Source organism: Lepisosteus platostomus, chromosome 20 (assembly GCF_059453375.1).
Source record: "Lepisosteus platostomus isolate fLepPlt1 chromosome 20, fLepPlt1.hap1, whole genome shotgun sequence".
Lineage (NCBI taxonomy): Eukaryota > Metazoa > Chordata > Actinopteri > Semionotiformes > Lepisosteidae > Lepisosteus > Lepisosteus platostomus.
The window spans coordinates 14,317,977-14,344,533 of record NC_142630.1 but is presented as its reverse complement, the minus strand read 5'-3'; the positions used below and the strand labels follow the sequence as shown (position 1 = coordinate 14,344,533).

The 26,557-nt window shown below is 44.4% G+C and overlaps 2 protein-coding genes across 9 annotated transcripts in view; both read left to right on the top strand.

Annotated features, from left to right (window-relative positions):
- The first annotated feature begins 582 nt into the window (after positions 1–582).
- On the top strand, positions 583–12,982 carry ctcf (CCCTC-binding factor (zinc finger protein)). 7 transcript variants are annotated; one of them, XM_088614069.1, is made up of 13 exons: positions 583–762; positions 1,070–1,211; positions 3,321–3,433; positions 4,540–5,437; positions 5,704–5,874; positions 6,059–6,192; positions 7,711–7,831; positions 8,237–8,386; positions 8,604–8,764; positions 9,731–9,877; positions 10,168–10,306; positions 10,641–10,832; positions 11,320–12,982. In XM_088614069.1, the coding sequence occupies exons 3-13, from the start codon at positions 3,410–3,412 to the stop codon at positions 11,505–11,507; spliced, it is 2,325 nt and encodes a 774-aa protein (XP_088470195.1). In that variant the 5' UTR covers positions 583–762; positions 1,070–1,211; positions 3,321–3,409; the 3' UTR covers positions 11,508–12,982. The 7 variants fall into 7 exon arrangements, with proteins under 7 accessions (XP_088470195.1, XP_088470190.1, XP_088470188.1 ...); XM_088614064.1 differs by having other exon boundaries at positions 9,731–9,913; positions 11,323–12,982; XM_088614062.1 differs by having other exon boundaries at positions 584–762; positions 1,072–1,211; positions 9,731–9,913.
- A 1,502-nt stretch (positions 12,983–14,484) lies between these two features.
- Positions 14,485–26,557, top strand: part of carmil2 (capping protein regulator and myosin 1 linker 2) — a 50,331-nt gene continuing 38,258 nt past the window's right edge. Inside the window, exons 1-4 of one of the 2 annotated variants that reach the window (XM_088614404.1) lie at positions 14,485–14,634; positions 15,603–15,697; positions 20,545–20,595; positions 24,185–24,244. In XM_088614404.1, coding sequence (XP_088470530.1) covers positions 14,592–14,634; positions 15,603–15,697; positions 20,545–20,595; positions 24,185–24,244 — 249 coding nt within the window. In that variant the 5' untranslated portion in view covers positions 14,485–14,591. Of the gene's footprint in view, positions 14,635–15,602; positions 15,698–20,544; positions 20,596–24,059; positions 24,245–26,557 lie in introns of those variants that run through there. The other variant, XM_088614405.1, reaches the window with a different exon arrangement.

Below are 26,557 nucleotides of genomic sequence, written 5' to 3'. Positions count from 1 at the left end.
TTAGAGATGTTTTTTCCGAACAGTTATGTTATTTGAATGATTATGACAATAGCCTTATTTACCATGCAAATCAGTTGATGACTTGAGTTAGTTATGAAGAGGATTTTCAACCAGGGTTCTCAAGACTGTCCAGGGGGACCCCACATTTCCTTGTACCCCCAATTAACCCTTTCAATTTTCTTTGACGGGGCTCTCTGTTTCTCTGAATATGAGTGTTTATACTAATTGTAAACCAACTTGGTTTGGATCTTCCAGAAATAAAAAAAATAAAAATAAAAGGGGTTAAATCACATACACACACGTTTTATATAAAGCGTGGTTTAATTGGGAAGTTTTCTTTTCAGAAACACCTGCTTGTACAGTCCTAACTTTTTGACTCCGTATAAGAGACACGCAAGCAAACACCACACTGTATACAGAGCCAGCCTCGGAGAAAGGCAGACACCGCCCTCCCCTCCGCTCTCGAGCAGCCAGGGTATGACGCCATGACGCCCCAATTCAAAAGTAGCGCCCTGCTCCGCCAATCCCCACAATGCCCTGTTCTCACCCCTCCCCTCTCCCCCCGCCCTGGGCGAACCGCGCCGCGCAGGCGCACTCCCCAGCTCCAGGCCGCCATTTTGTGCAGAGCCTACTCTGCTAAAGCGGGAGAGGATTAAAACGGCCGTAGGAGAAGGGCGCATTTCTTCGTCGTCGCTGGCAGAACCCAGACCAGGTCCTGGGCTTTCGCTCGAATTTTAGGAGAGAATAAACCGAGAAATCCAGGTAAAACGGCGTTACTTTTCCAAAAAGGGGGGATTTTTGCAGGAGCTTTATTCGGCCTCTAGGTGTCACGATGGGGCTCCTGGTCCTGGCGGCTGGCGGGGGGTGTTTGTCTCCCTCTATCGTTATTGAAAATTTAGGAAAAAAACATTTATAACCCAGAAGTTCGGGATAATGTTCAAGTATTTCGCCTTTTAAGGTCCTATTGAACGGATATTTTGCCATGGATGGATTTTGAAAGGCTTCGCTGTTTTGGGGGTATGTTTAGGCCAAGGCGTCCATTTTCTTTTTTTCTTTGTTTCCTCTTTAGAGAGAGAGAGAGGGAAACCCGCGGCTCGTGGGGATAACTGATTCCAGAGAAGAAGGCGACACCGACACACACTCAATCGCCGCTTTTGCGCGGATTATTTCGGCCTCGGCTCGGGCGAGCGACCGATTCCGGCGTCGGAAAGGTGGTTTTTCCTGCGTTGGTTTAGGATTTCTGCGGGTACCCATCCTCCAACCCCCCCGCCGTCCTGATTGAAAAACAAAGTCGGTCCAAGAGTTCTTCTTCGGCGGCGGCGGCTGCGAAACCGTTTTCTGTAGTTATTCACCCCCATAATCTTCCTGTTCTAGTCGGGGGAGGCTGCGGTATCTTTAGACAGACTTGTATTTCTGATCCGCAGTCTAACAGGAAATTATCCGAGCGCTTACGAAATCTTTGGCTGTCCAGACAAATAAGTAGCCATATGGTTTAGGGGAGGGAAAGTATATATATATATTTGCAAGGTGAAGGCTAATGTCGCCTGCCGAATCAGATATCTATGTGCAAAAAAAAAGAAGAAGTAATGTCATACCCGATCGCTCCTGTACTAGTTACACGTTATCCCTACTGCTTTTTCCCTCCACCTACCAAAGTTAGGCTGCCGTGTTGTCCTGACAGCCTACTGACCGTTCACGATATTCAAACACACCACCTTTTCCCCCCAGCGAAAGGGTTGTGAACAGTAGAGAGCTCCCTCTACAATTCGCCTGGCACATACGCATGATATATAAATGGGGATCTCGAGTCATGCTCGCCAAAGAAGAAAACTGCGGTTTGCCATTTCGCTGTTTTTTTTTGCCGTGCGTTTAATTTCAAAGACTTATCCTTCCTCACTGCACGCCGTATTTCCTGTCCGAGGTGCTAACCTCTGCAAAAAAAACCCGTCATAAATAGCCCTTTTTTCATTATTAGGTACGTTCCGCGTTTTCAAAAAAAGTAGGACGTGCTTCGTTTTTTATTTGAAATTCTTATCTTGAAAGCTTCCTTTAACTTGTTATAGTTATTAGGTCACACGCAATCAAATTACCCGCCACCTACGCCAAATTGTGCATATGCTACTATGTGCACTTAACAGCACATCTGAATACTCAATGCGCTTTTACCGAATAATAATCTTCATGGAAGAAAAAAATCGATGTTTAACAAAATATGGTAAGGTATATATTTTACAGTATCGTGCCATCAGTGAAGTGTGGTTTTGCACTGCTAAATAAGACCTCTCCAGACATCTTTGGATGTTTGAAGTGATAACAGTTCAGTACCTCTATAAACTGCATACAGTTATTAATCATTAAGCATTTAAATAGCAAGCTTTGGTAAATATTTTAATTTTGGCCAAAAGATGGTTTGGCACACCTACAGTACAAACGTCTAGAATGTTGTTTGTACTATAAAACTGATGAAAAGAGGTTTTGAAGAATGTTGCTCATGCTATTTAAACTAAGTAGCAGTTAAGAGTATAAACATAACTACAAAGGAAGAATTTGACCATCCTTTGGGAAGCCATTTTGCTTGGATATAAATGAGCTTTTTATTTCATGACAATTAAATGTGTCATAGACTATATATTGAGATAGACTTAAATTCTTTATTGGCACTGAAACCGTGATACATGACACAATGTGTCATGGTTAAGTGTGTGCCGGTTTTACCAAGTAGCATCACCCAGAAATGACCATAAACTTTTTTTGTAAAGGTTTCTCTCCAATTTTATTGAAAGGATACTCAAAAACAAACCATTGAACAGGGTTGATTTCATGTCATTGGCCTTCCCATCATCAAATACCATGCAAAGTAATGTCACAGATCACACGTTGTGGCTGGTTATGTTCGATTAGATAGACAAAGGTCATGACAAACTATCATGGTTATAGGACAGCTTCACAGCTGCTGTGAAATCCTGGAGAGTCTCACAGCAGGAATCGCTGCAGGCAAGCAGATAGATGTTTCCAGCTATGTACGTACACATAGAAGTCACCCTGTCAGAGGAGTGGTGCCCACTAATGGCAAGACTGCAAACTGTGGGAATGCATTTAACAATACCTGTTTCTGCTAGTGCGTGTTACAGTTCGAGACAGGACAACAGCAATGCAAGCTCTCCACCAGAACTGTAAATAAGGCATGACATGTTAAGAGTGATGGTCTGCTGTGTTCTGCTACCGTTTTAAATCCTTCTAAACTAAAGATAAGTGAGGGAAAGCAGAGGTAAAAATGACAGTTTTTAATGAAACGGTCTGAACACCCTTCTTCTTCGCAGGTGGAAGTGTAGCTATCTAGCAGGCAGTATTCAGGCAGGCATTTGTCGACAGACGCTGAGGTCAGCCAGCAAGCCACAGAACTAGAAAGATGAAGTTTTCATTAGTAGTGCAGGTAATTTTTTCTTGAAGCTGGGACACTATAGAACTATGCTGTAACTCTCCCTGATAAGAATCAATTTTACTTGGAGCCAGTGGTAATATGACTGAGACTGCTAGACTTGGCTCGGTCATGGTGAAGTAAGTTTGTCGTTTTTCATTAACCGCAGAAATGACATTCCGTCTTTCATGCCGGTAATTGTGTTGTGTGAAGAGGCTTCGCTGTCATTGTGGAAAATGTATCCAGAATTCTGCGTTATGCCCCGCTGTAGTTCTTGTGCACTACTTATTTCCATCATAGATCAAGCAAATGAGATGTGCTGTCAAAAGGCATATCTGGTAATTCTAGAAAAATTACTACAATTGTGCCTTTTATCATTTTTTTGTTGTTATATGAAAATCCCTTAATATGCAGTTATTTTCCTTAATCAGTATTATTTCATTAATTATGTTTGAGAAAGAAATTAAGACATTTTGCATACTTAAGGTGATTTTAAAGCCCAGTTGTTGCTTCTGGACATTTTGGCTTGTTCTAGGTTACTGGAATGTTAGATTATGCACTGTCTTGTGGCATGTGGTGGTGATAATGAATAAAACTAAAATCTCACCGTATCAATGTTTTTAATTATCATTCTCCATTAACTTAAGTATAGCATAAGTATGATGAGAATATAGATTAAATTTATGTTCAAGGGGGAGAAGTTTTTGAAAATGTTAGTTGTGCTTTTTTCAGCTTTCATAATATTACGTCTGCAAGTTCAAGGGGAAAAAACATGTATTTGAAAATAGACCATTGAACACTTCATATATGGTTCCAGATATTCATGTGACATTTGTTTTAAAGATAGATCGAAGCTGATCAGCAGGATCATTGGTGATGGAGTCAGTTTCGGTGTTTGAATTTGGTTAGAATTTTTAATGCAATAGTTTGCATTTTTGCTTAAGTTTCTGTAGGGTAAATGTTGTTAAGATTTAAAAAGGCTATTATGAAACTGACTGCTTTAGAAATGCGTATCTCTAGATTTCACGTTCTGTTATGAGTGGTCAGTAAGCTTTGCAGCTGCATTAGAACCCCAAAAAGGTTGCCTGGGCGTTTGTGCTGATCTGTCTGTGTTTGTCTAGGGTATGTCCATGGAAACTGAACCGACTGAACCAGTCGTGGATGAGGGCGATGCCTTCTCCAAGGGGAAGGAACGAAAGACCTACCACAGGAGACGTGAGGGGGGCACAGAGGAGGAGGGCGCAGAGCTGATTCACAGCCAGGCTGACGGGGGTGCAGAAGAGCAGCAGCAGCCGGTGGCACCACAGCAGCAGTCTGGGGACGGGGAGATGGTGCAGGACGTGAACGTTAACGTGAATGTCAACAGCAATGTGGAGATGATGGTGATGGAGCAGCTGGACCCCACGTTGCTGCAGATGAAGACGGAGGTGATGGAAACTGCAGTGCACCAGGAGGCCAGCGAGGCCACTGTGGACGACACCCAGATCATCACCCTTCAGGTGGTCAACATGGAGGAGCAGCCCATTAACCTGGGTGAGCTGCAGTTGGTGCAGGTCCCCGTCCCTGTGTCAGTGCCAGTCAGTACTACCACTGTGGATGAGTTGCAGGGCACTTATGAGAACATGCCCAAGGAAGGCGAGCCAGTCATCTGCCATACACTGCCCCTCCCTGAAGGTTTCCAGGTGGTTAAAGTGGGTGCCAATGGTGAGGTGGAGACTGTGGAACAGGAAGAGCTCCAGCAGCAGCAGCAGCAGCTCCAGCAGCAGCAACAACAGCAGCAGCAGCAACAGAATGAAGACAGCTCCTGGGCCAAGGATCCAGATTACCAACCCCCAGTCAAGAAGGTGAAGAAGGTCAAGAAGAGCAAGCTGCGCTACAACACGGAGGAGGGCAAGGACATGGATGTGTCTGTGTACGACTTTGAGGAAGAGCAGCAGGAAGGCTTGCTGTCCGAGGTCAACGCAGAGAAGGTGGTGGGCAATATGAAACCTCCCAAACCTACCAAGATTAAAAAGAAAGGTAAGGCTGAAGGATGTGCCAGCTGAGTATTTTTTTTTTTAAATGACACCTTGAATTAAATTGCAGCCTTTTGTACAGAACATAAAAGTTGCATTAAAGCACAGTTGCTGGACATTAAAATCAAAGCTGAATTGTATTTGAGAGTGCAACATGCATAGTTCTTTTTATTTACAGCGTCCCGGAGCTCACAATTTAAAGTGGCAGGTTTCTGAAAGAAGTTCAAGCTGCCTACATATAAATTCTGTTGCGTGTGTCACCGATTGCAGGAGTGAAGAAGACATTCCAGTGTGAGCTCTGTAGCTACACTTGCCCTCGCCGCTCCAACTTGGACCGCCATATGAAGAGCCACACTGACGAAAGGCCACACAAATGTCACCTGTGTGGCAGAGCCTTTAGGACTGTCACGCTTCTTAGAAACCACTTGAACACCCACACAGGTAAGGTGCCTCTCTTCTGTGATTATACGTATACATTGCTAAAACTTCTATAGAGATGTCACAATTTCCAGCAAAAAAAACTGGAATTATTTTGCGTGCAGTTTCTTTTCTTTTGACGGGCAGGCATCTGAGGAAATGAGAACTGGGTGCTTTGATGTGTGCTTTTTCCCCCCCTTGTCACTAGGAACCAGGCCGCACAAGTGTCCTGACTGTGACATGGCCTTCGTGACTAGTGGTGAGCTGGTCAGACATCGCCGCTACAAGCACACCCATGAGAAACCATTTAAGTGCTCCATGTGTGACTATGCCAGCGTAGAGGTAAGAGGCTCTTCTGTTGTGTGTAGACACTGGAAGAGAACATTGTTGGCTGATGCCTATGGAGAAGATGTACCATAGTGTGCCTCATTTATTTTCAGATAAAAATAGCAGCTTAAATTCTTTGAAATCATAAATGTATAAGCTTGTGTTCAATAGAACTTTGAGTGTCCTAATAATTTTGAAGTGATACACTTATGCTGTTTTGTTTACTTTGTTTAAAATTTTTGTTTTTTGGAACCTCCTAATTTGGTCATATTCTGAGTATCACATTGTCATTCACTTATTATGTATATGTAGCATATCTGAAAGTTTGTCGATAGATGGAATTCTGTTGAAAGGGCATTTAATAGGGAGGAGGCATTAAAATAAATTGGAGCACTTAATGCTGTACGTTTATAAAACTGCAGTGTTTTTGTTTGTGATTCTTAGGAGTGCAGTAGATATCACAAATCTATCTTTTTTTGCCCAGAAAGTGGAGCAGTGGATTGTGGGTTGGTGTTATACAGACCCTGTACTTTTTACCTTGTGTTAGTGTCATTCAATAGTCATTCCCAGTGTTGTAAATGACAAGTTACAATCTAATTGTCAGTGGCTTAACAGTTTAGTTAAACTAATAGAAAACATAATTGTGGGACACCAGGTTTATTCAAACCATGCATTAAATAACTCGTGCAAGGGCTCATGCATTAAATAGCATGCCAGCATGCCTAGGGTCATGTTTGAGGCCCATTTAGCAGGAGCTTCAGTGACCAAGACGGCCCAGGTTGCTCATATTTCATGGGCAGTGGTGGCTGGAAGCACGTACTCCAGGATTGTGATATCCATGCATATGACGTGCAAGTCAAGAGGTGAACAACTGCAGATCAGGTGGCTGCATAACTTGACCTGTACTGACAGCCGCCAGCTTTATCAGTGTCCATTTAAAAAATGTCTGCAGAGCCAGGTACCATGGTCAGGTTGCAGTATGCAAATCGCTCATGGCATCTGGCAGTGCAGGTTTGCAAGTCCAGTAAAATTAGCACAAGCAGGGGAGAATTACGGTCAGATGAATCGTTCTTCACCATTATCTCGACAAATGGGTGTGTGATTGTAATCTAAAGAGCTCTATTGGTTTGATGAACCTGATACTTATGTCTGGTATGGCCCTCTCAGTCATTAGATCTGACCCCAATCGAGCATTTGAGCAATATTCTGAAACTTCATCCAAAACGACACTTTCAACCTCCATCATCCAGATGTGTGCTGATGTACTTTCTAATGGAGGAATGGTGCTTGTAAACTATGCAGTACGGCACATATAGGCTATCCCGGCAGCACATGGTGGCCCAATGTCTTATTAAATGGCTTTATGTTTGTGTTTCCATTTTCTTTTATCCACCACCTATATTGGTACAGTATAAAATGTATACATGTGTCCATGCAGTGAATGCAGTATCCTTGGAAAGCACGACTTTTATGTGCTGAGAACCTTTTATGCACTCTAGGTAGAAGGGGGGTTAAAGCAAGTGTGTTTTTCAGGTCAGTAAATTAAAGCGCCACATCCGTTCCCACACCGGAGAGCGTCCATTCCAGTGCAGCTTGTGCAGCTATGCCAGCAGAGACACGTACAAACTGAAGAGACACATGAGGACCCACTCAGGTAACATCCGCCAAGTCCATGACGTTCCACTGTCTCTCTTCAAGAGACTGAATTCAGCGACAGCCCTCTGGATGTGGTACATGTCATTGGCACCACCTGTAGAACACTGTAGAGCCAAAATGATTATAGAGCTTCATTTGAATACTCTGCCTCGGGTGAACAATATTTCTGTACTTATTGCCACTCGGAACACAAAATAACAGTACAGTTTTCAAGCAGTCGGTAAACTAAATTTAGCCAAGGGGAGGCTGTGTATGTATACACATTGTTTATATAATAAGTTTTAGTTTAGTATACTTTTCACACACCTTGTCTATTGAGCTTTGAGTAGTATTCCTCATATTCAACAATAAATCAGTAGTGCTTCCAAAGCTGATTTTTTTTTCCCCTCTGTCCTGATTCTAGGAGAGAAGCCTTATGAATGCTACATCTGCCATGCTCGCTTCACTCAGAGCGGCACCATGAAGATGCACATTTTGCAGAAGCACACTGAGAACGTGGCCAAGTTCCACTGCCCACACTGTGATACTGTTATCGCCAGAAAGAGTGACCTTGGTGAGCTGCAGCTTTGCAGGGTGTAATCTGGGTGAAGGGTGACGTCTAAATGTTGTTTTTTACCCGTCCATAAGCGTGGATAAAACTTTTTTGCTGTACATGACAGATGCATATGGTATTTGAAGTTTGTGGGACTGTTCATTCAATAAAGGGGAATTAATTTAAATTGGTGGGCAGGGTTCAGTTCTAACCCCTGGTTGGTTTGTGTGCATTGTAGGTGTCCATTTGAGGAAGCAACACTCGTACATTGAGCAGGGCAAGAAGTGCCGTTACTGTGAAGCAGTGTTCCACGAGCGCTACGCTCTCATCCAGCATCAGAAGTCACACAAGAACGAGAAGCGCTTTAAGTGTGACCAGTGCGACTATGCCTGTCGACAGGTACTTTCAGAACAGTGCTTTTGTGCTTTTTTAAGTCATTCCAGGACTGTTGATAGCAACTTGGTATCTTAAATATCATGGATGCCATGAGCCCAGAAATCAAATTGAAGGTGTAGGTTTTCACGTATGGAAGTCTTGGTGGTAGAGTGTCAATGCCGTTACATTCAGATAGTCCCTGGGATTGCATCAGTCTACAGTGAATGTGAAATTGAAGCTGTGTAGTCACATGGTGAGGCTCCCCTCTATTTCCAGTTTTCAGTAAGGATTCCCTGTGTTTCTAGTTTTTTATCATTTTCAAACCTTGAAACCAAATAAACTACAAATTTCAAACTTGGTATACAATTTTAACTTCCTGTTCAAGATGTACAACTGTTTGTATTTATCGAAATTCATTGAAAATGATATAATATCTGAATGAACCTGGCCATCACATGGCTGTTTCAAACAGATTAGTACATTAACAAACTGGCTATCAGCCAATCAGGTGTGTTCATAATGTGCCTGTGTTTTTTTATATGTTGAGACTTATAAGTCTGTAACAGGCTACTTTAGGCATGAATAATTGGACAAATAGTAAACTTAAGCAATTATAGTCCATGATGTAATGCATATGATTGGGCATCCAATATACATTTGACCTGTCCTTGTGGTTAAATGAAAAATTAGCTTGTAACGCCCTTATTAGTGTAGATGGGATCATGGATACTGTAGAACACAAATGACAATTCTTATGTGGCTTGAAGAAAATTGCCTTCTCTGTGACATCTGACCTTCCCTGAAGGTTATAGGCAAAAAATGTGTAACCTCACAGCCCGTTAGAGTTAATGATTATAATGCATTGTATAGTAAACTATGTGCTGGATTAACAGTGTCCTTGCTTGTCAGCTAAGCTGATGATTTCTTTAAAGGTCAAATGCAAGACTTACAATGGTAGCTTTTTAACATTTCCACTTCACTTGTATGCAGGAGCGCCACATGGTCATGCACAAACGTACGCACACGGGAGAGAAGCCTTACGCCTGCAGCCATTGTGACAAAACCTTCCGGCAGAAACAACTCCTGGACATGCATTTCAGACGATACCATGACCCCAATTTTGTGCCCACTTCCTTTGTGTGTACCAAGTGTGGTAAAACCTTTACTCGGCGGGTAAGGTTTTGTAAATGTCGTGAATTTTTTTTTTCCGTTTTGATTTTGAGGGTTTGTCGTATTGTAAATATTAAAGTTTTTTTTTTGACGTAGCTCAAGAACGTCAAAGTTTTTGTCATCGGTAACCCATGAATTGTCGCATGTTGCATTTCTACCTGTACAAATCTTCCAAAAATGGAAAAGCTCATTATGACGGGTGGCCTGTGGCACTCGACCTGTCCTAGATAGTGTCTTATTTTCTGTTCTGTGGTCAGAACACCATGGCCAGGCATGCAGAGAACTGCACCGGGCCTGATTCTGCAGAGGGAGAGAATGGAGGAGCACCAAAGAAGAGCAAAGTTGGAAGGAGGAAGAAGATGCGCAGCAAAAAGGATGATGAGGATGATGACAGCGGTAAGAGACAGAATCCTGATACTTGAAATCTTTTTGCTCCAGCTATTTACAACTCCTGGTGCTTCCGTTTCATGTGCTGTGTTTATCTCATCACTCTGTTTTTCCAGTATGTTTCTGATCTGCCCTTTCAGTCTCCTTTGTGATAAATTCTGTAAAAGCCACTAGCATCTGAATAGATGAGGGTTTGCACATGACTGTACTTGGGTTTCAACCCTGCTGTGGAAAACATGATCTTGAAAGTAAATTCCAAACAAATTTGGCTCTTTCCTAGCGTCAACAGAGTAGGAGTGTTGTATCACTGATGTTACTATCTCTGCCCCCACTCCCACTCCAGAGGATCACGCGGACCCTGAACTGGACGACATTGATGAACAGGATGAGGAGGAGCTGCTGGCTACGTCGGAGACCGATGTGGTGGAGATGGAAGAGGCGCCGCCCACTCCCCAGCTGCCCGCCCAGCTCACCCCGGCCAAGAGGAAACGAGGCCGACCCCCCGGCAAGGCCAACGCCCCCAAACCGGCGCCCCGTAAGTTCCTTATATTGTGCCTTCCACAGAACGCCATGTTAGGGGTCCGTCTGCAAACCCCCCACTATAGCTAGTGATGAGGTTGCTTGTGTAGCGCAGTGCATCATTTTAAAGTTTCACCAGCCTTTTGACTTTTAAAATATCATTAATAATAATTGCTTACACTTATATAGCGCTTTTTTGGATGCTCCACTCAGAGCGCTTTAGAGTTAATGGGGATTCTCCTCCACCACCACCACCAGTTTCAGCCCCACCTGGATGTTGTGACAGCAGCCATAGTGCGCCAGTACACTACCCACACACCAGCTCTCGGTGGGGAGGAGATTTCACAATTTTGTATAGAATATTCTAAAATGTAGTCCAGGTTTTCCTCTTGTGATGAACTCGGGGAGTCTGGTGAAGCGTTTCATTGCATTAGGGGTGGGGGAGCATATCTAAGTTTCTTTACCCCCCCCCTCCCCTCCACACTGTTCCTTCCACCTCCTAGCAGCGGCCATCATCCAAGTGGAGGACGAGAGTACTGGTACCATTGAGAACATCATTGTGGAGGTGAAGAAGGAGCCAGAGCAGGCCACCGAGGAGGCTGAGAGCGAGGCTGTGCAGCTGCCTGTGGTGGAGGGGGCTCCCAATGGGGACCTGACGCCCGAGATGATCCTGAGTATGATGGACCGATGATGGGAGTCCTGCAGCAAGCTTGTCTGTGCGTCTTTCTCTAACCTCCCCCCCTCCCTCCCTCCTCTAACCCCACCCTGTATTTTTTTTAATAGCCTGGGATGTTCGAAAGCAACTTCAACATGCTGATTTTATTTTTTCCAAATTTTGCCACCACTCACAACCACCGCCACCCCTCTTCTCTTACTCCTTGGCTGAACTCTTTTTTTTTTCCCCGTTGCAGTACGTGCTTATTTTTTCAGGCCACTTGATCCTTTGTGTGTGCCGTGAGGGGTCGCTATGTTAAGGATAAGGTTTTTTTTTAAATCGGATGAATGGAGATGTTTTCCTGCTGTGTCATAAATTGTTGCAGATGTACCATGAAAGGTGGGTTGGAGCTGTGGTTAAGCTTTTACAGTGCTCAACCTGATTTTGCAAGATGCTTTGTACAGTCCTGGATATGTATCACTGCTGTAGGGAGAGGGGAGTCTTGTTTTTTGTTTTTTTTTCCTATCAAAGGGATTCCTGTTGTCAGATGTTTGATAAGCCTTGCTTGATTGTGTATTTGACCTACTTATCTTTTCCATATTACAGATATACAAAAGTTAAGGGCAATGAGGAATGATGGTATTTGAACAGACTAGAAAATATGGCATTGCAATATTAAAGCCTCCAATATTGCTGTACGAAGCATCTCGGCTAGTTTTGCTTGTAAATATTTTTTCTTTGTTTTTACATTTTAATCTTTTCTAGTCATTTAAGACCTTGTAAATGCTGGAAGAATAGCATTTTAACAGTAGCTTTGGACTTGCGCTGATGAAAGCTGTCTCAATCTGTAGTGTGTAAATGTGCAAATTTACTATTAAATCATGTAGGACTATTTTGCCCTTCCCCCCCCCTCATGTCCCCCCCTTTTTTAACAAAATGCTTGCAGATCATGGAATTCGGATGTTTCAGAGCACACTGTCAAACAACAATGGAGGGCAAATCTTTTTAATTGTAAATTTTTAAAGCAAAGTAGAGGCTGTCACCTCTATATTTTTCTTTTGGAAGAGGAACCTTGTTTTCTTGTTCATGCGAGGACCCATGAGGAAACCATAGTTAGAACCCTGACGCCAAAAGATTGAGGCTGTAAGTAAACTCCAGGGGTCAGCGATGTGCGTGAAGGGTTTTGAAGAAATGTGAATGGGGTGGGGAAGAATGCTTGTATAAAGTTTGTCATTTGTTAAAATATGTAAGCTTTTACAGAACATCGTTTTTTGCTGATTCAGAACGGACGTTCCTCTATGTATTGCATTTAAATTGCTTTTTTTTGTTTAGCTCTTAAAATTCTAGGTTGATGCATTTTTGTACTTAGCTGTACTGTGTGAATTTTTCGGTGGCCTAAAAGCCGACATTATAAAGACATTTATTAGGGCGGGAGGGTGGGGTAAAAAAAGAGCAGCTGGGATGGAGAATGTATTGCTGTACAGCTAATAAAAAAAGATTGACCTACAGAAGTGTCTCGCCTGCTTTGTTTTGAAGTAAGATTTCAAAGAAGTGTCAAATTCACGTACCCAAAGGTGATTTTATTGAAATCCATTGTTGTGGGAGAACATGGATTTTAAAGCATTGATTTGTTAAACGTGGGTTTTGCAATGCCTTTCACTCAGGTCGGAACATGCTGCACAACAGAACAGTGGTGTGGCCAGCACTGTTTAAATGTGTTGCATCAGATTCGTATGAGAACACCCTATTCAGCTAGCTTAAGAAAGCTAAGCCATTAAAAAGATAATTCATACTGACATCACCATTACATTACTGTAGTTTGTATTCATAATAACTATAAAGTAATTTAAGTTACATGTGCACTTGAAAAAACATTTGCTTTAGAAATGAAAAGGAATAAAGGAAGGCATTAGAATCTAATTGCAATGGACCCAAGAAGTCCCACAAGGATGAATCACGATAGTGATTTGGAACATTTAGATAAACGTATCCCTAAGCATTAAGATTTTTGTACTCTTCACAGATGACTGCTTGCCCAGGATTGATGGAAATGATCAAATAGAAAAGGGTTTTTTATTTTTATCCCCATAGTTGCCACTATCATCAGGCTGCTTTGCAAACTGGCATTCGCTACAACCATATATTTATAACTTAACAGCACGTCAGATATACAGGCAAATAGCTTTTTTCATTATGTTGGTGTTTGACCCAAGAGTGCCCATGGTCAATCAAATTTCTGAACTGATTTAAATATTAAAACATCTGTTTTAGGAAAAAGTGAAGCACAATTCTAATAACTGCATTTTTACTGTTTAGTAACTGGGTGCTACAGTAATGTGACACTGGAGCATCAAGTTTGGTTTACCTGGGCATCTATGTGGAATTCGCAAGCTGTCCCTGTACTTATGTGGGTTGTTGCCAGGACCTCTGGTTTTCTCACACCCACAAATGAGTTGATGGGCAGCCTCTATCCAAGGCCTGCTGTGATGGACTGACTCATCCAGGGATTAGGAAGAGATTAGTTGTGTTCCTGAACTAGTCCCACCTTGTTTCTCAGAATGGTCCTGGCTTGCTGTATACTCACTAGGATAGGCAGCTTGGTAACAATCGATAGTGTGGGGCAGGATTTCCTCTCAAGACCTCACTCCTGAAGGCCATATTGGATTGGTGCCTTGGGACATGAGCCACTGACTATTGATCTCCTTTGGTACATCAGAGTGTTAGAATGTGTTTCATGGTCTCAAGAGTCCTCCCCTGGATACCCAAGACGATTGTATGATGTGTTCAAGCGCCCCATATGTACCACACAGAAGTCAATGATGCACTGAACTTCTTGAACAGCAAACAAATTGGCAGCTGAGGAGTTTCAATAACATCTTCACCGGGCAGTGTTGTGCACCCAGCGTGTCCTCATGCACAACTGATCTGACACATACACACCCTGCCGGGGAGAGAGAGCGCTCCAAGAGGTGACGTGCACCCGGGGGAGTCACTTCCTCTCTCAGACAATAGTGTTTCATTCTGAGTGTGGTTTGGGTAGCAGGATGTGTAGTCTCTGCCTCACCTTAGCAAAGCTGTCTGCCGGTGGCTGTGCTTTCTTGCAAACAGATTTGTGCAACAATGGCTACCAACAGCAGTGCAGAAATCCCATATTCCCTGCAAGGTAAGGGCTCTTTTCTTCCAACGCATCGCGTCAATATACGCTGAGAAACAGAGGCAGGGCCAATGGCTGTCTAGGTACTCCCGCTTTCAGAGTCGCCCACTGCAAGCGAAACGAGGTAACAGTGGGTGATGCTTCCCTGCAAGAAGGTAAAGCAAAAGTTGCACTTCTTTCAGAAAGAACGCTCCGTTCGCATGAAGCGTGTAATGTAGTCGTGTACAGTTCATTGCCTGGAACCGGTTCTCCTCAGCGTTTTTAAACACCTGCGTGTGATTAAGGGTGGCAATATTCGCTCCAGCTAGGAGGTAAGTACTCTTCATTAAAAAGGCAGACAGGAGCTCAAAATCGTACACTGTTCTGTAAAGTTCAAACTTAACGCGGCCTTCCTACAGGACTGTAGTTCTTTTACAGGTTTCCCCCCGCCCGGGTTATGAAACCATTTAAACAGTGTGCACTGTCATCATGTGGCACTCTTGTGTTTTAGCTTACTCTGCATGTTTGGGTCAGCACGGTAGCAAGAGCAAAGCTGAGTTTGCACAGAAGATTATTGCCACTGCATGTTGAGACGTTCGGTGTGTGACAGGAACTCTGTCTCCCAGACTGCTTTTTAGTGTTTAATCTCAGGGAAGTGGTGCCTGAGCATGGCTTAAAATACCTTTGCTGTGATCATTCACAGTAAAATTATAAAGGCAAGGTAACACTTCGGAAAGGCCATGGGGAAAACTACAAACCTCATGTGCAAATCGACACATTTATTGACAGAACATGAAAATGTAAACACGGATTTTAAAGTGGTGAGGACAGAATCTTTACTGTGTGGTTTCAAGGCAGGCAGACCTGGAGAGAGATTGAGATATTCCCAATGGGAAGCAGTTCCTCACATCACAGGGTCTGGCCCTGTGCGGGAGGATCTCTCTCTCTCCATCCCCGCTGTGAATTTAACTTGGCCGTATGTCTTTTCTCTTCAAAAGACAGCATTGTTAAAGCCCTGAAGCCCCAGAAGATCAAGTTCATGTGGAGAGTTCAGCAGAACCACTCGAGGGCAAAGGCTGACGAGAGGATTCTGGTAAGAGACTCCACACTGGGGGCCGCCTCCTGCGTTTGTCAAGCTACACCATCCAAAACCAGTGTCGTGGTCCCCAGACAGCAGCTGTCTAAGTTAATTATTAAAGATGAACAGCACTGGGCTGTGTTCCAGTGACTGAAATCCGCTGGGGCCTGCTGACACATACAACACCTACGTCAGATTTCTTCTTCATTTGCCCCTCCAGTGTTCCTGGAGCCAGAAAGGAACGGAACACACTGAGGTCAGCAGGCTTCTTTGGGGAAAAAGGTTTAAATGTTGAACACTTCAGGTGTTAAGGCCTCACTCTTGAGCGAGCCGACTGAACATTTCCTGCTCATTCTTTTGTAAGCCGCTCACTGGAACTGGTGAAGAATGGGGGCCGTTCCAGTCTGCACTTGCTAAAAATGTGAGAACATTGTACCTTTTGTCATTTTGCTGAGCCAGCTCTCCAAGATCCAGGTCACATGTCTGGCACTGCCGGTTTGTAAGCCGGAGCCTGCCGGGGGCCACAGGGAGGAGGAGGAGGCCTGTGCTGTTCCTGGAAGCCAGCTGTTCTCAGCACACCCACACTGCAGAAAACAAAAGCAGTTAGAGTGCAGGCTCAGACCATGCTGCTGCTGCATACATCAAACACCCTGTCACACGGGGCCCTGCCTGCCGTCTGAGCTGGAGAGAGATGGGGGGTGCTGGCGAGGCGGAGGGTGAATCAGGGGAGCGGGGGGGGAGGGGGTAGAGAACTCTTTTGGGGACACCTCTCTCCAATTGCTGTGGTAGCCTTACTTCTGTTTTGGTTCCGACGCGCTTTTAAGAGAGAGAAGGAAAGGGGAAAAAAGGCCAAGAAAGCACTCCGCAGAAGGGATTGAGTGGCAGCAGCCCCCCCCAGGTACAGCGAGTGACTCACGCCTTTTGGGGCCTCGGAGACGCTGGGCGTGACTCACTCGGGCTGGCTGTGACAACGAGCGGGGCCCTTTGCTTTCAACGGTGCTGGTGCACACCGAGAGCCGGGACTGTCATGGCTCCAACCACAGTGGCTGCCAGTCAAGTAACCTGAAAGAGAAACCCGTCTTCCTCTCCAAAAAGCTGTTGCATTTTCGCTGCTCTTCAGAGCCCGTCGCTGAATGCACTCTGTGGCTCTGTTGGCAAGTTAGCTGACTCCCTCAACCCCGTTCTCAAGGCTGACTGGAAATGCAATCTGCTTTTCTGCATTTAGCTCTTCGTTTCACGTTCAGTTCTGGTTTATGTCTTGCTTTACTGTGATCTAGGGTAGGAAGCAGCAAAAATGATTATTTGTGTGCTTCCTTTTTAAGCAGATTGCCTAGTGCAGGTGAAGTTTGGAAGATTTCTTCAAGGAAATAGTGCACATTAACAGTTAGGTTGGGTTTAGGACCCACCACCCATTTAAATGAGAACTGAGCGGTAAACAGGTACAGAACACTGTTGAGCTATTTCCCCATCACCCTAGAGTGCAAGAACTGCAGCAGCTTGTACATTCTCCCCACAGTCCCCGTGTCTTGCGACCTGGATCAGCTCTCTGACATTATTGTACAACGCGGAGTACCACAAAGTTACTGTTCCTCGTCCGCGCACAGTATAGCCCTTCACCACAGGGCTTCCCATCCTGGTTTTCAGGCATGGCCCACAGTGATCCACGGTCTGGAATCCCCCATTCATCCATTTTCGAAACCTCTTTTTCCAGCACGGGGACGCCAGACAGTCTGAGTCGATCCTGGCAAGCAGGGAGCGCAAGGCAGGATACACCCCAGACAGGACGCCAGTCCATCGCAAGGCGCACACACTAACATCAGGGCCCATTTTCCCAGAAGTCAACCAGCCCTGCTGGTCTGTCTTTGGACTGTAGGGGGAAACACATGAGAACACATGGAGAGCACACGAACTCCACACAGACAACATCCTAGGAATGGAACCCAGGGCCCCAGCACTGCAGGCTAAACGCTGCTCCACCATGCCACCTGATGAGAAACCAGAGGCATAAAATATACAATCTAGAATGAGGAGGGGCTAGAGTTGCCTTAGAACCATACACGTGATCCTCACTCCTGGTCCTGGGCCGGCGTAGCTCTGCAGGTTTTAAAGATAAACTGCATTCCTCAACTGCTGACGATTCAGAAAGAATGGCAATAGCATCTCAAAAGGTTTTTTTCTGGATTGAGAAACTGCTGGAGATAATTAACATTCACATCTCCAGAAATGATATAATGTATAACTAAAACTGTTCGCTGCTCAGGAGTGGGACACTGACATAGTGTGGCAGTTAAGCCTGCTGCCTCACAGCTCTCTTGAGTCCCGGGTTCGATTGCAGATTGCAGATGTGTTCCCAGTGTGTGCTCCAGTTTTTTCCCCACTCGGATGCTGTCCTGGGTAGAATAATCAGCGTTTCTAAATTATCCCCTCGAGTGCTCGGTGACAGACTGTCATCCCACCCAGGAGGTAATCCTACTTTCACACCCCATTCTTTCAGGAGAAACTAACTCCAGGATACTTCAATCCTCACCTGGACATGGCCGATCCATATTGGACGGATACATGCTTACACTTCAAACACACCACAACCCTGAAAGATATTTATTGTAAGACACACACACACACACAAACACACACACACACACACACACACACACACACACACACACACACACACAAACACACACACACACACCAGCCTGGGCCTGGGACACCTCTTAGGAAAACCAGGCTATAGCTGCTGAATCAGTGTCCGTTATTCTCCATCCACAGCATTTCTCATTTTTACCCCGTCTTTACTACTTCATTTGAGGAATTAAAGGGAAGGACTAAAAGGTTCCCGTTCGGCAGCTTTTATAGGTATGGGACTTGGATCAATTTAATTAACTGTGATCAATTAAGCAGTTGGTTTGTTGAATTAAGTAATTAGTAGATCATTTGGAAGGAAAATCCAAATCCAAGTACCCTTAATCCCTCAAGGGCCAGAGTACTCTTACTTGAACATTTTACTTTCTCAAAGGATAAACAGTTTGTTGTGGCTTCCAATTATAATGAAGATGTGGTTATAAAATTTAGTGCAGGAGTTCAAAACCAGGGCTGGAGACTCCTGAACTATACATCCACAAACTTTCTGAACTGCTCTATCCAGTGCAGGGACAAAGCCTAACCCAGCTAGCACTCCTGAACCAACTGGACAAATCTCTTGCTTAATTAGACTAACCTGGGACTTTTCCCAGATTGTTTTTGGACTGCACATGCTCTATACTGACATGAATATCCACAGAGGCACTTGTACTTCTCTCTGCCTATGATATGGATTATAAGATGATTCCTTTAAAACCTGATTTTCCCAGGCCATCAGGTGGAATTCTGTAGGGATAATCAGAGTTTCTCTTTTCTATTTCCAAGTTTTAAACTGCTGGTGTGAAAAGACTGTTTTAGTCAAGGCCTAGAAGAAAACAAAACCCAACAATCGTCAAGTAACAAAATAAATACATTCCTGTATGGTTTATTCTGATTAAAGCACCACATCAGGTTGCTTTCCCCAGAGGTTTCTTTCCTCCCTCCGGGGGGTTTTTGTTTTCCTCTCCTCCGTTTCCACATGCTCACCTGTTCCTGGACAGCATTATGAACTGCTGTAGAAGTCTGCAAAGTTGTGTGTTACAAATAAAAGATGAACTGAAGTTTGAAAATATAGGATTTGCTGTTCAACAAAACAATGCCCGATTGATCGAGATCTTCAAGGACAGCCCAAATTTGAAAACATGAATACTATCATGGGGTGGCATGGTGGCGCACTGGTTAGCTCTGCTGCCTCGCAACACTGGGGCCCCGGGTTCACTTCCTGGGGCTCTGTCCGTATGGAGTTTGTATGTTCTCCTCATGTTTGTGTGGGTTTCCTGTGAGTGCTTAATTGGCTTCTGGGAAAACTGGCCCTGCTGTGAGTTTGAGAGTGTCTGTGTCTGTCTGCCCTGTGATGGACAAGCGTCCCTCCCAGGATGTATCCTGCCTTGTGCCCGTTGCTTGCCGGAGATGAGTGACCCTGGATTGGATAGAGCTCAGAGTATCATGGCAGCACAATGGTGTGGTCATTACCACGGCAACTTCACGGCTCTTGTGTCCCGGGTTCGATACCGACCCGGTGAGCCTTCTGTGTGGAACTGGAACGTTGCGTTTATTCTCCTGGTGCTCCTGGCTCCTCCCATGATCTAAACCATGCAGGCCTGGTTTCTGAATTGTGCCTTAGTTTTGAAATGTGTTTGAATTGTGTAGTCCAGTACTTCCAGGATAGCCACTACCCTTACCAGGATTACCAGCGTTGTCTCAGATGAGGGAGAGGTGGGTAATTTGCATCAATAATTATTGCCTGGATTGTGACCTCACATGAAGAGACAGTAGGTAGCCTTTCTATGCAACTAATATACAGAGCAATCCACGATACCACGTTTTCTTACAGTGCTGCCTTGGAGGCTATGTATGTGTTTGCAGTTCAAGTAATTATTATCTCGGTACCGTCAATGAATGAGACCAGCGGGCGGGCTAGATTTTCCGGCTGCACTGTTCCATTTAAACCACCAGGTGGAGCTCTGTAAACAGGCAGGGACTGCAGTCGCGACGAGTTGCAGCGGGCTGTGACAGAGATCAGCTTCTATTTCGCTTTGTAAATTTGAAAAACACTCTAGGTGTTTTTCGGGCCTTGTCTGTTGTGGTCAGCACTGAAAAAAAAACGAGGCCTCGTTCCCCCCCCCCCCCCCCCAAGGTCATTTTTGTTTTGACAACTTAAAAAGCGTTTTTGCTTACAATTGCTTTGTTTGAAAACAAAACAACTTGGTGCTGCAACGATTTTTTTTGGGTCTTTCTTACAGGTGATGACACTATGGAGGGCATACGTATTCCACAACAGGCTGCCTGCCAAGGTAAATAAATCGGCACAAATGGGGGGGAAACTGTTTTCTCCCCTTATTTCAATCTATCCAATTGTTTTCTCCGCGTCAAATTTCAAATGAGCCTATAAATAACGTTACCTGTGTGTGCGGCTGAATAAGCAGGTGGTCATAGGTCATAGCAGTGGCGAGTCTGTCCGTCTGCGGTGCGACCAGACAACACAGATGGAGACAGAGAAATCACTTTACTTGTAACCTGCACCGCTAACCTCAGCAACCGAGAACTGATGGAGCAGTTGTACAACCAATAGGGGGCAGTGTTCAGGTTTAGAACTCCCCTGCTGAAATTCCTGAATGGCGCTTATGTTTAGGAAGCTCTAGTCCCAGTCCCAGTGGCTGGCATTGCTGCCCAGTATCTCTGGTGCCCTGGGTCAGTTCTGCCCCTGGGATTCTATCTGCGTGGAGTTTGGAAGTTTCCCTCGCGGTCACATGGCTCTCCTCTGGGTGCTCAGGTTTCCTCCCACAGCTCACAAACGTACTAGTACGTTAAAGGGCTTCTGGGCAAACTGGCCTTGGTGTTTTGTGTCAATGTTTGCCTAAAACGATGCGATGGGCTAGTGTCCTGTCCTGGGTTTATTCTGCCTTGCGCCTGTTACTTGCTGGGATGGGCTCCGGCTTCCCTGCAGCCCTGAATTGGACGGAGTGGCTGGGAGATGAATGCATAGTCCCAATCCCGAGATTTAATGTGTTCAAAGATTTCCCTCTTTTTTTTTTCTCCCCAATAATATTTGCCAGAGAAATTCCTGATTGAGCAGATTGTAACGGTAGTACATCTTTATGTAAGGGCTCTTTTTCAAGAAACTCAGTAAAACTGGAATAAAATCGAATATATGAGGGCTGTAGAGTGTGGCTGATAGTGTTTGCAGAATCCCTGCTGCACCACTGGAGCAGGGGACAAAGATTAGGCACGGCACTCTGGTCTAGTTCAGCTTTTTGGCTCTTGTCCTGCTCCTGATAAAGTCTTACACATTTCAGCTTTGTTCATTTATTTTGGCTCAATTTGCAGAGACGGAACTGTGTACTCAAAATATGAGAACCGCTTGGGTTTAATCAGCACAGTCTGGACAAGAGGATAAAATCTGAAGTGGATCTGTGTGTGTGTACCAGGAGTCTTGCTCATTTCCCTAGGGCTGTCTGGCACTGTTGCTGTGGGCAGACACCAGTGGGTGTTGTGACAGGGGCACAGCATGTGCATTGTGGGTGCAGCACACTTCCTTTCTGGGTTTTAACAGCTGTCTGTAATAATAAGCCCTTGACAGGAATCAGCCCTCTGCACAGCCCACCTCTCTGATGTTATCAAGGCACCTCAGCTGCCAGGAGCTAACTTTGGTGTCTTAATGAAGCAACGTGTGAGAGTTTGTCTTTTCACTCTTATCTTATGTCTTTTTTCACGTTGATGTCAGCCCAGTGGCTTCCCTCAAAATCAACAGAGGAACGCGAACCAGACAACGCAGGTGGACACAGAGAAGTGCATTGTAAATCGGTGGCAGTTTTATTTTGCACAAAGGGTTGTGGGACTGTGGAACAAGCTTCCCAGCCATGATCTCCAGCCTGGCTTTTTCCAAGAAACGGCTGGAGGTGATCCTCGATTCAATTAGCTACTAGACTCTCCGCAAGCTTGACGGGTCCTCTTGTCTGTAACTAGAACTGTAGGGGTTTTGCGAAAAGGCATTTTTGCACAGTTCTTGCACAGATCACTGTGGTTCAGTTAGCACTGCAACTGCAAGCTGCTTGCTCTGCAGCGTGGATCACAGAAGCCGGCCCTGCCTTCTCAGTCATGGCCAGGGCTTTCACTGGGCAAACAAAGCACAACAGGACCATGCAAATGAGGCATAGAGTCCCCATCCTCAAGGATTTGCATGGCTAGCAGAATATGCCATAAATCATGTACGGTAGGAAGGACATTCAGGAATTTCACTAAATAAGTAAACTTAGGAATTCACCTTTTCTGCAGTCTAGCTAGGAAATAAATAGAATGAAAAACTGGAATTGTGGTGTAAATCCAGTTTTGCAACATTGAGCTGTTTCATTTCTATCGCTTTCATTAAAAAACGCAGAGACTAATCAGTCGGCACAAAAGCAGGTTATCTTTCAACTATAGCAAACAATCACGCTGCACAGTGCAAACAGCTCAAGGTCTTTGTCAAGGTTGAACGTAGCAAGTCATTAACTTTCAAAAACGGGCGTTGACGAGAATGGTTGCTCTCATTTCATTGCAGTAAATCCCAAAATGCTTCGTATATAGGACAGAACTTGCCACCACTCTCCCACCAGTGATGTACAACAACCAGTATGCTCCACCAGTCCCACTACACAGCAGATCAGGAGCAGAACGTTAAGCAAGTCAGTTTTATATACTCATTTAAAGGACAGCAGCTCCTACCATAATGGGGCAGGGGCTTGAAAATTGTGGTCTGGAAGGGAAGTGTGCCACCTACTGGTCCACCAACAGCAGCCAGGTATACCTTAGAGCTCTGCTCTCTCCCAGTAAGTTAAGATAAGATCATTTTATTGGCCATATACAATTTCTTGTATTAGGAATATGTATTTTTCGCATACCTCAGCTTGCTCTCCATGAGACACACAGACACATGGACAGGAAGAGAAGCTTGGGGTCAGAGCGCAAGGGTCAGCCATTGTACAGCGCCCCTGGAGCAGCTGGGGTTAAGGGCCTTGCTCAGGGGCCCAACGGAGTAGGATTCCTCTGCCGGACACGGGATTTGAACCGGCAACCTTCCAGCCACAGATCCTTAGCCACAGTGCCACCGTTCCGCCCAAAAGGAATGTGTCACCCGAACTGGGACTTGAACCCTGGACCCTCAGATTAAAAGTCTGATGCTCTACCAACTGAGCTATCCAGGCTCCGTACTAGCCTGGCCCTGCCCTGCTGCTGTGTTAACAGCTCTGTTAGGCAGCAGCACTGCTCCAGTCTCCACATCTTGTGTTCAGATGCTGCCCAGACACAATACTGAACAGACCCCTGTCACTGATGTAGAAATGAGCGTCTAGAAAGCAGCTGAAATCAGGAATGAAGTGTTTTGAAATTCAGAGTTAAAAATTAGCATAGGCTTTTTTTTCCCCCAAAAAATGTCATCATAGGAAATGTGTGTCAGAGATGTGGTCTCACAACGCTCGCCCACTGCTGGAGACTAAATGTGGATTTATATTATTCTTTAAAGTCCTGATATAGAACAATAGCAAGCCTCAGGTTTCATTCATAACTCATAACGCATTGTGTCTTTACTGTAAATTCCTTGCCTGGCCCAGCCAGCACCAACAGCCCAGGAGCTCAAAGCCCAGGTTCACACGCAGGGGGGTCTGTTTCAGGGACTGCTCTCGCCTGACCTGTCCTGCAGACCTCTTCTGAGCAGGAAAGGCTCCACTCTGCCCTCCTGTCCTGAGCGCGCACACACACACACACTCTCTCTTCTCTCTCTCGTGCGTGCTCTCTCTCTCCCCTTCCTCTCTCCCTCACTCATTAACCTGCATGACTCACAATGCCAGAGCACTGCCTGTGCTGCCTGTGTAACAAGCTCTGCCCGTGTCCTCGTTCTGGCCGCAGGTGGAGAGCTCTTTCAGCTACTTGGAGATATACGCCATCACCATTGGAAACTTCAACCAGGTAAGCTGCTCATTCACTCGTCTGCTTGTTTTACTTGGCACCTTGGGGGCCCTTAACATTGAATAAACCATCATTCGTGTGCAGTAGTTTAGGTGGCTCACTGGTTCAAGAAATCGTCTACTGATAAAGCCAGTGCACAGGGGTCCCACTATGGAGACCTGTTTAGCCCTGATGTTAAGATGTCTGACACATGTGGATGTAGCATGATTTCGCTGACACTCAGCTGGAGATCCTGAAAATAGCGATGGGGCCAGGACAATGATAAGAGTGATAGAGGAGCTGGGTGACAGGTCAGAGTCTGAGCAGAGTGGGTTCAGCCCAGCCTGAATATGTCCACTTACAGGATTACCACAATGTGAGATCTTTGATACCTGATTTGGAGAATATAGGAATCCATTTCACTGTGAATGAGTGCCTTTTGCCCAGTTTTGTTTCTTGCTATTTATGTTGCATGTTTCCACAACTCCAGTTTGCTCTTGTACAGATGCTTGGTTGGTTTCATTGCCCGCTGGCAAGAAATTCTATTACTTTATTGCTAGTCGACCTTTCAGTGACCTTACTATATTTGTTATTGCTATTTAATGTAAGGCGGAACATTGTGGTCCAAAATGTTTCCTTCTTGCTGTGCATCTCTAGAAAGGTGTGTTTGTGAGATTTATCACAGTGGGTGGCTTAAGTGTTTCTCTGAGATTCTGGTATTTTTGACCCATTTTGAAGAAAAGTTTTTTCAATTCAATTGGCTTGTGGTCTGTCTTGAGTTCCACGAAACTGCACGATTGGAAGGATATTGAGCTGTGATAAACAGTGCTTGTAGAAGCTTGTGCTGTGGTCATGTTGCTTGGAAGTTCCTGTCTGCTGGTTTTATATTGTGAGAAAGATTATAACTTGCTTGCAATTAGCAAATTAGATACCTCTTTAATTTCACTTCACATTTTAAGAGAAAGCTGATGTAATTACAAAGTATCTTTGAAATGCAATCATGCTGTGCATTTTTGTATTGGTCAAAGACCTTTGAAATACAATGGCAATGCTGTTCACATGTAGCCATTTAAAAACTGAAGAATGTTAATTACAATTAATTTGTATTACCTATTGTTATGCAGAAGCCTTCTTGAGGACGGGAGAATGCACAGCTCATCAAAATTAAAGACTGTACTTTACAGTATATTAATTCTCAGAAATATGACAGACATACTGCAAATATTCATTAAAACCTAAAAAAGATGTACACAGGATATATATTACTTGGGGAAAACGCATTCATTTTTAGGTCAAATTAAACATTTTAAAAATAATTAGTACTTGCAAATTCACATCACAATATAGGCTCAGGGAAGATGTTATGATCTAAATGTCTGATAGATGCATTTTTTTAAAATGTCCCATCCTAATTGAAAAGTAATATGCTAGGTACTAAGTATGCTAGAAATATTCCTTGTTGACACTGAACCTTCATGTTGTTTCTCCAAATTAAGACTAACTTGACTTTTGCTTCTAAACTTTTGATTTCTGAAATGTTTAACCGGGATCTGCTGCAGAGAAAAACAGAAATGATTTTAATTAAATAGTATTTATTGTAATGATTAGAATCCCTAAATTATTTTTAAAACTAAATTAATTCTGAAAAAATGCTTGATGACCTGTGTTCTGTACACTACAGGGCCTAGACGGCATGGTGAAGTAGACTAACTCCATCTTTAGTCTTTTAAAGCAAATAAATCGCTACATTTGTAACACAATCAGCACAAAAAAGTAAAAATCTCCCTTAGTCTCTGAAGCAGTTATAATCGGTTTTTGCACTAGAGGTAAAGAAAGTCCATAGCAGAGACTTGACCTTTTACAGAACAAAATTTGCCCCAGAGAGGGCAATTAAAATTCATCGCCAAGAACAAGAAACCAATATTTGTAATCGTGAGCCAAAAATCGTCCTTCTTCCCTGTAGACGATGATAAACGTGTTTGACCTCTGTCCTACTTCACCGATACTGGCAGGTTGAGATGCTAATGTGCCTGCTGGTGCTGTATTTGGTCTTATGAATAGGAATTCAGTGTTGTTTGGTGGTTTCTGTTGAAAGACTGTACTGACCTGTCAGCTTTAAGTATGATATGCTTCTGTCCCGACTGCTACTGCCTCCGTGGGGTAGTTTGTATGGCCCGAAACTAGAACAGGAAGCCACTGCACCTATAGTGATGTTATCGGGACTACAGAGAGCAGAGGCCTCCTCAGGTCTGATTGCCATCGGCAGCGACAGACACCTGTAGGGTGGATTGTATTGAATTGCCTGACTCCTCAGGGAGGCCGCCCGCTCTGTTT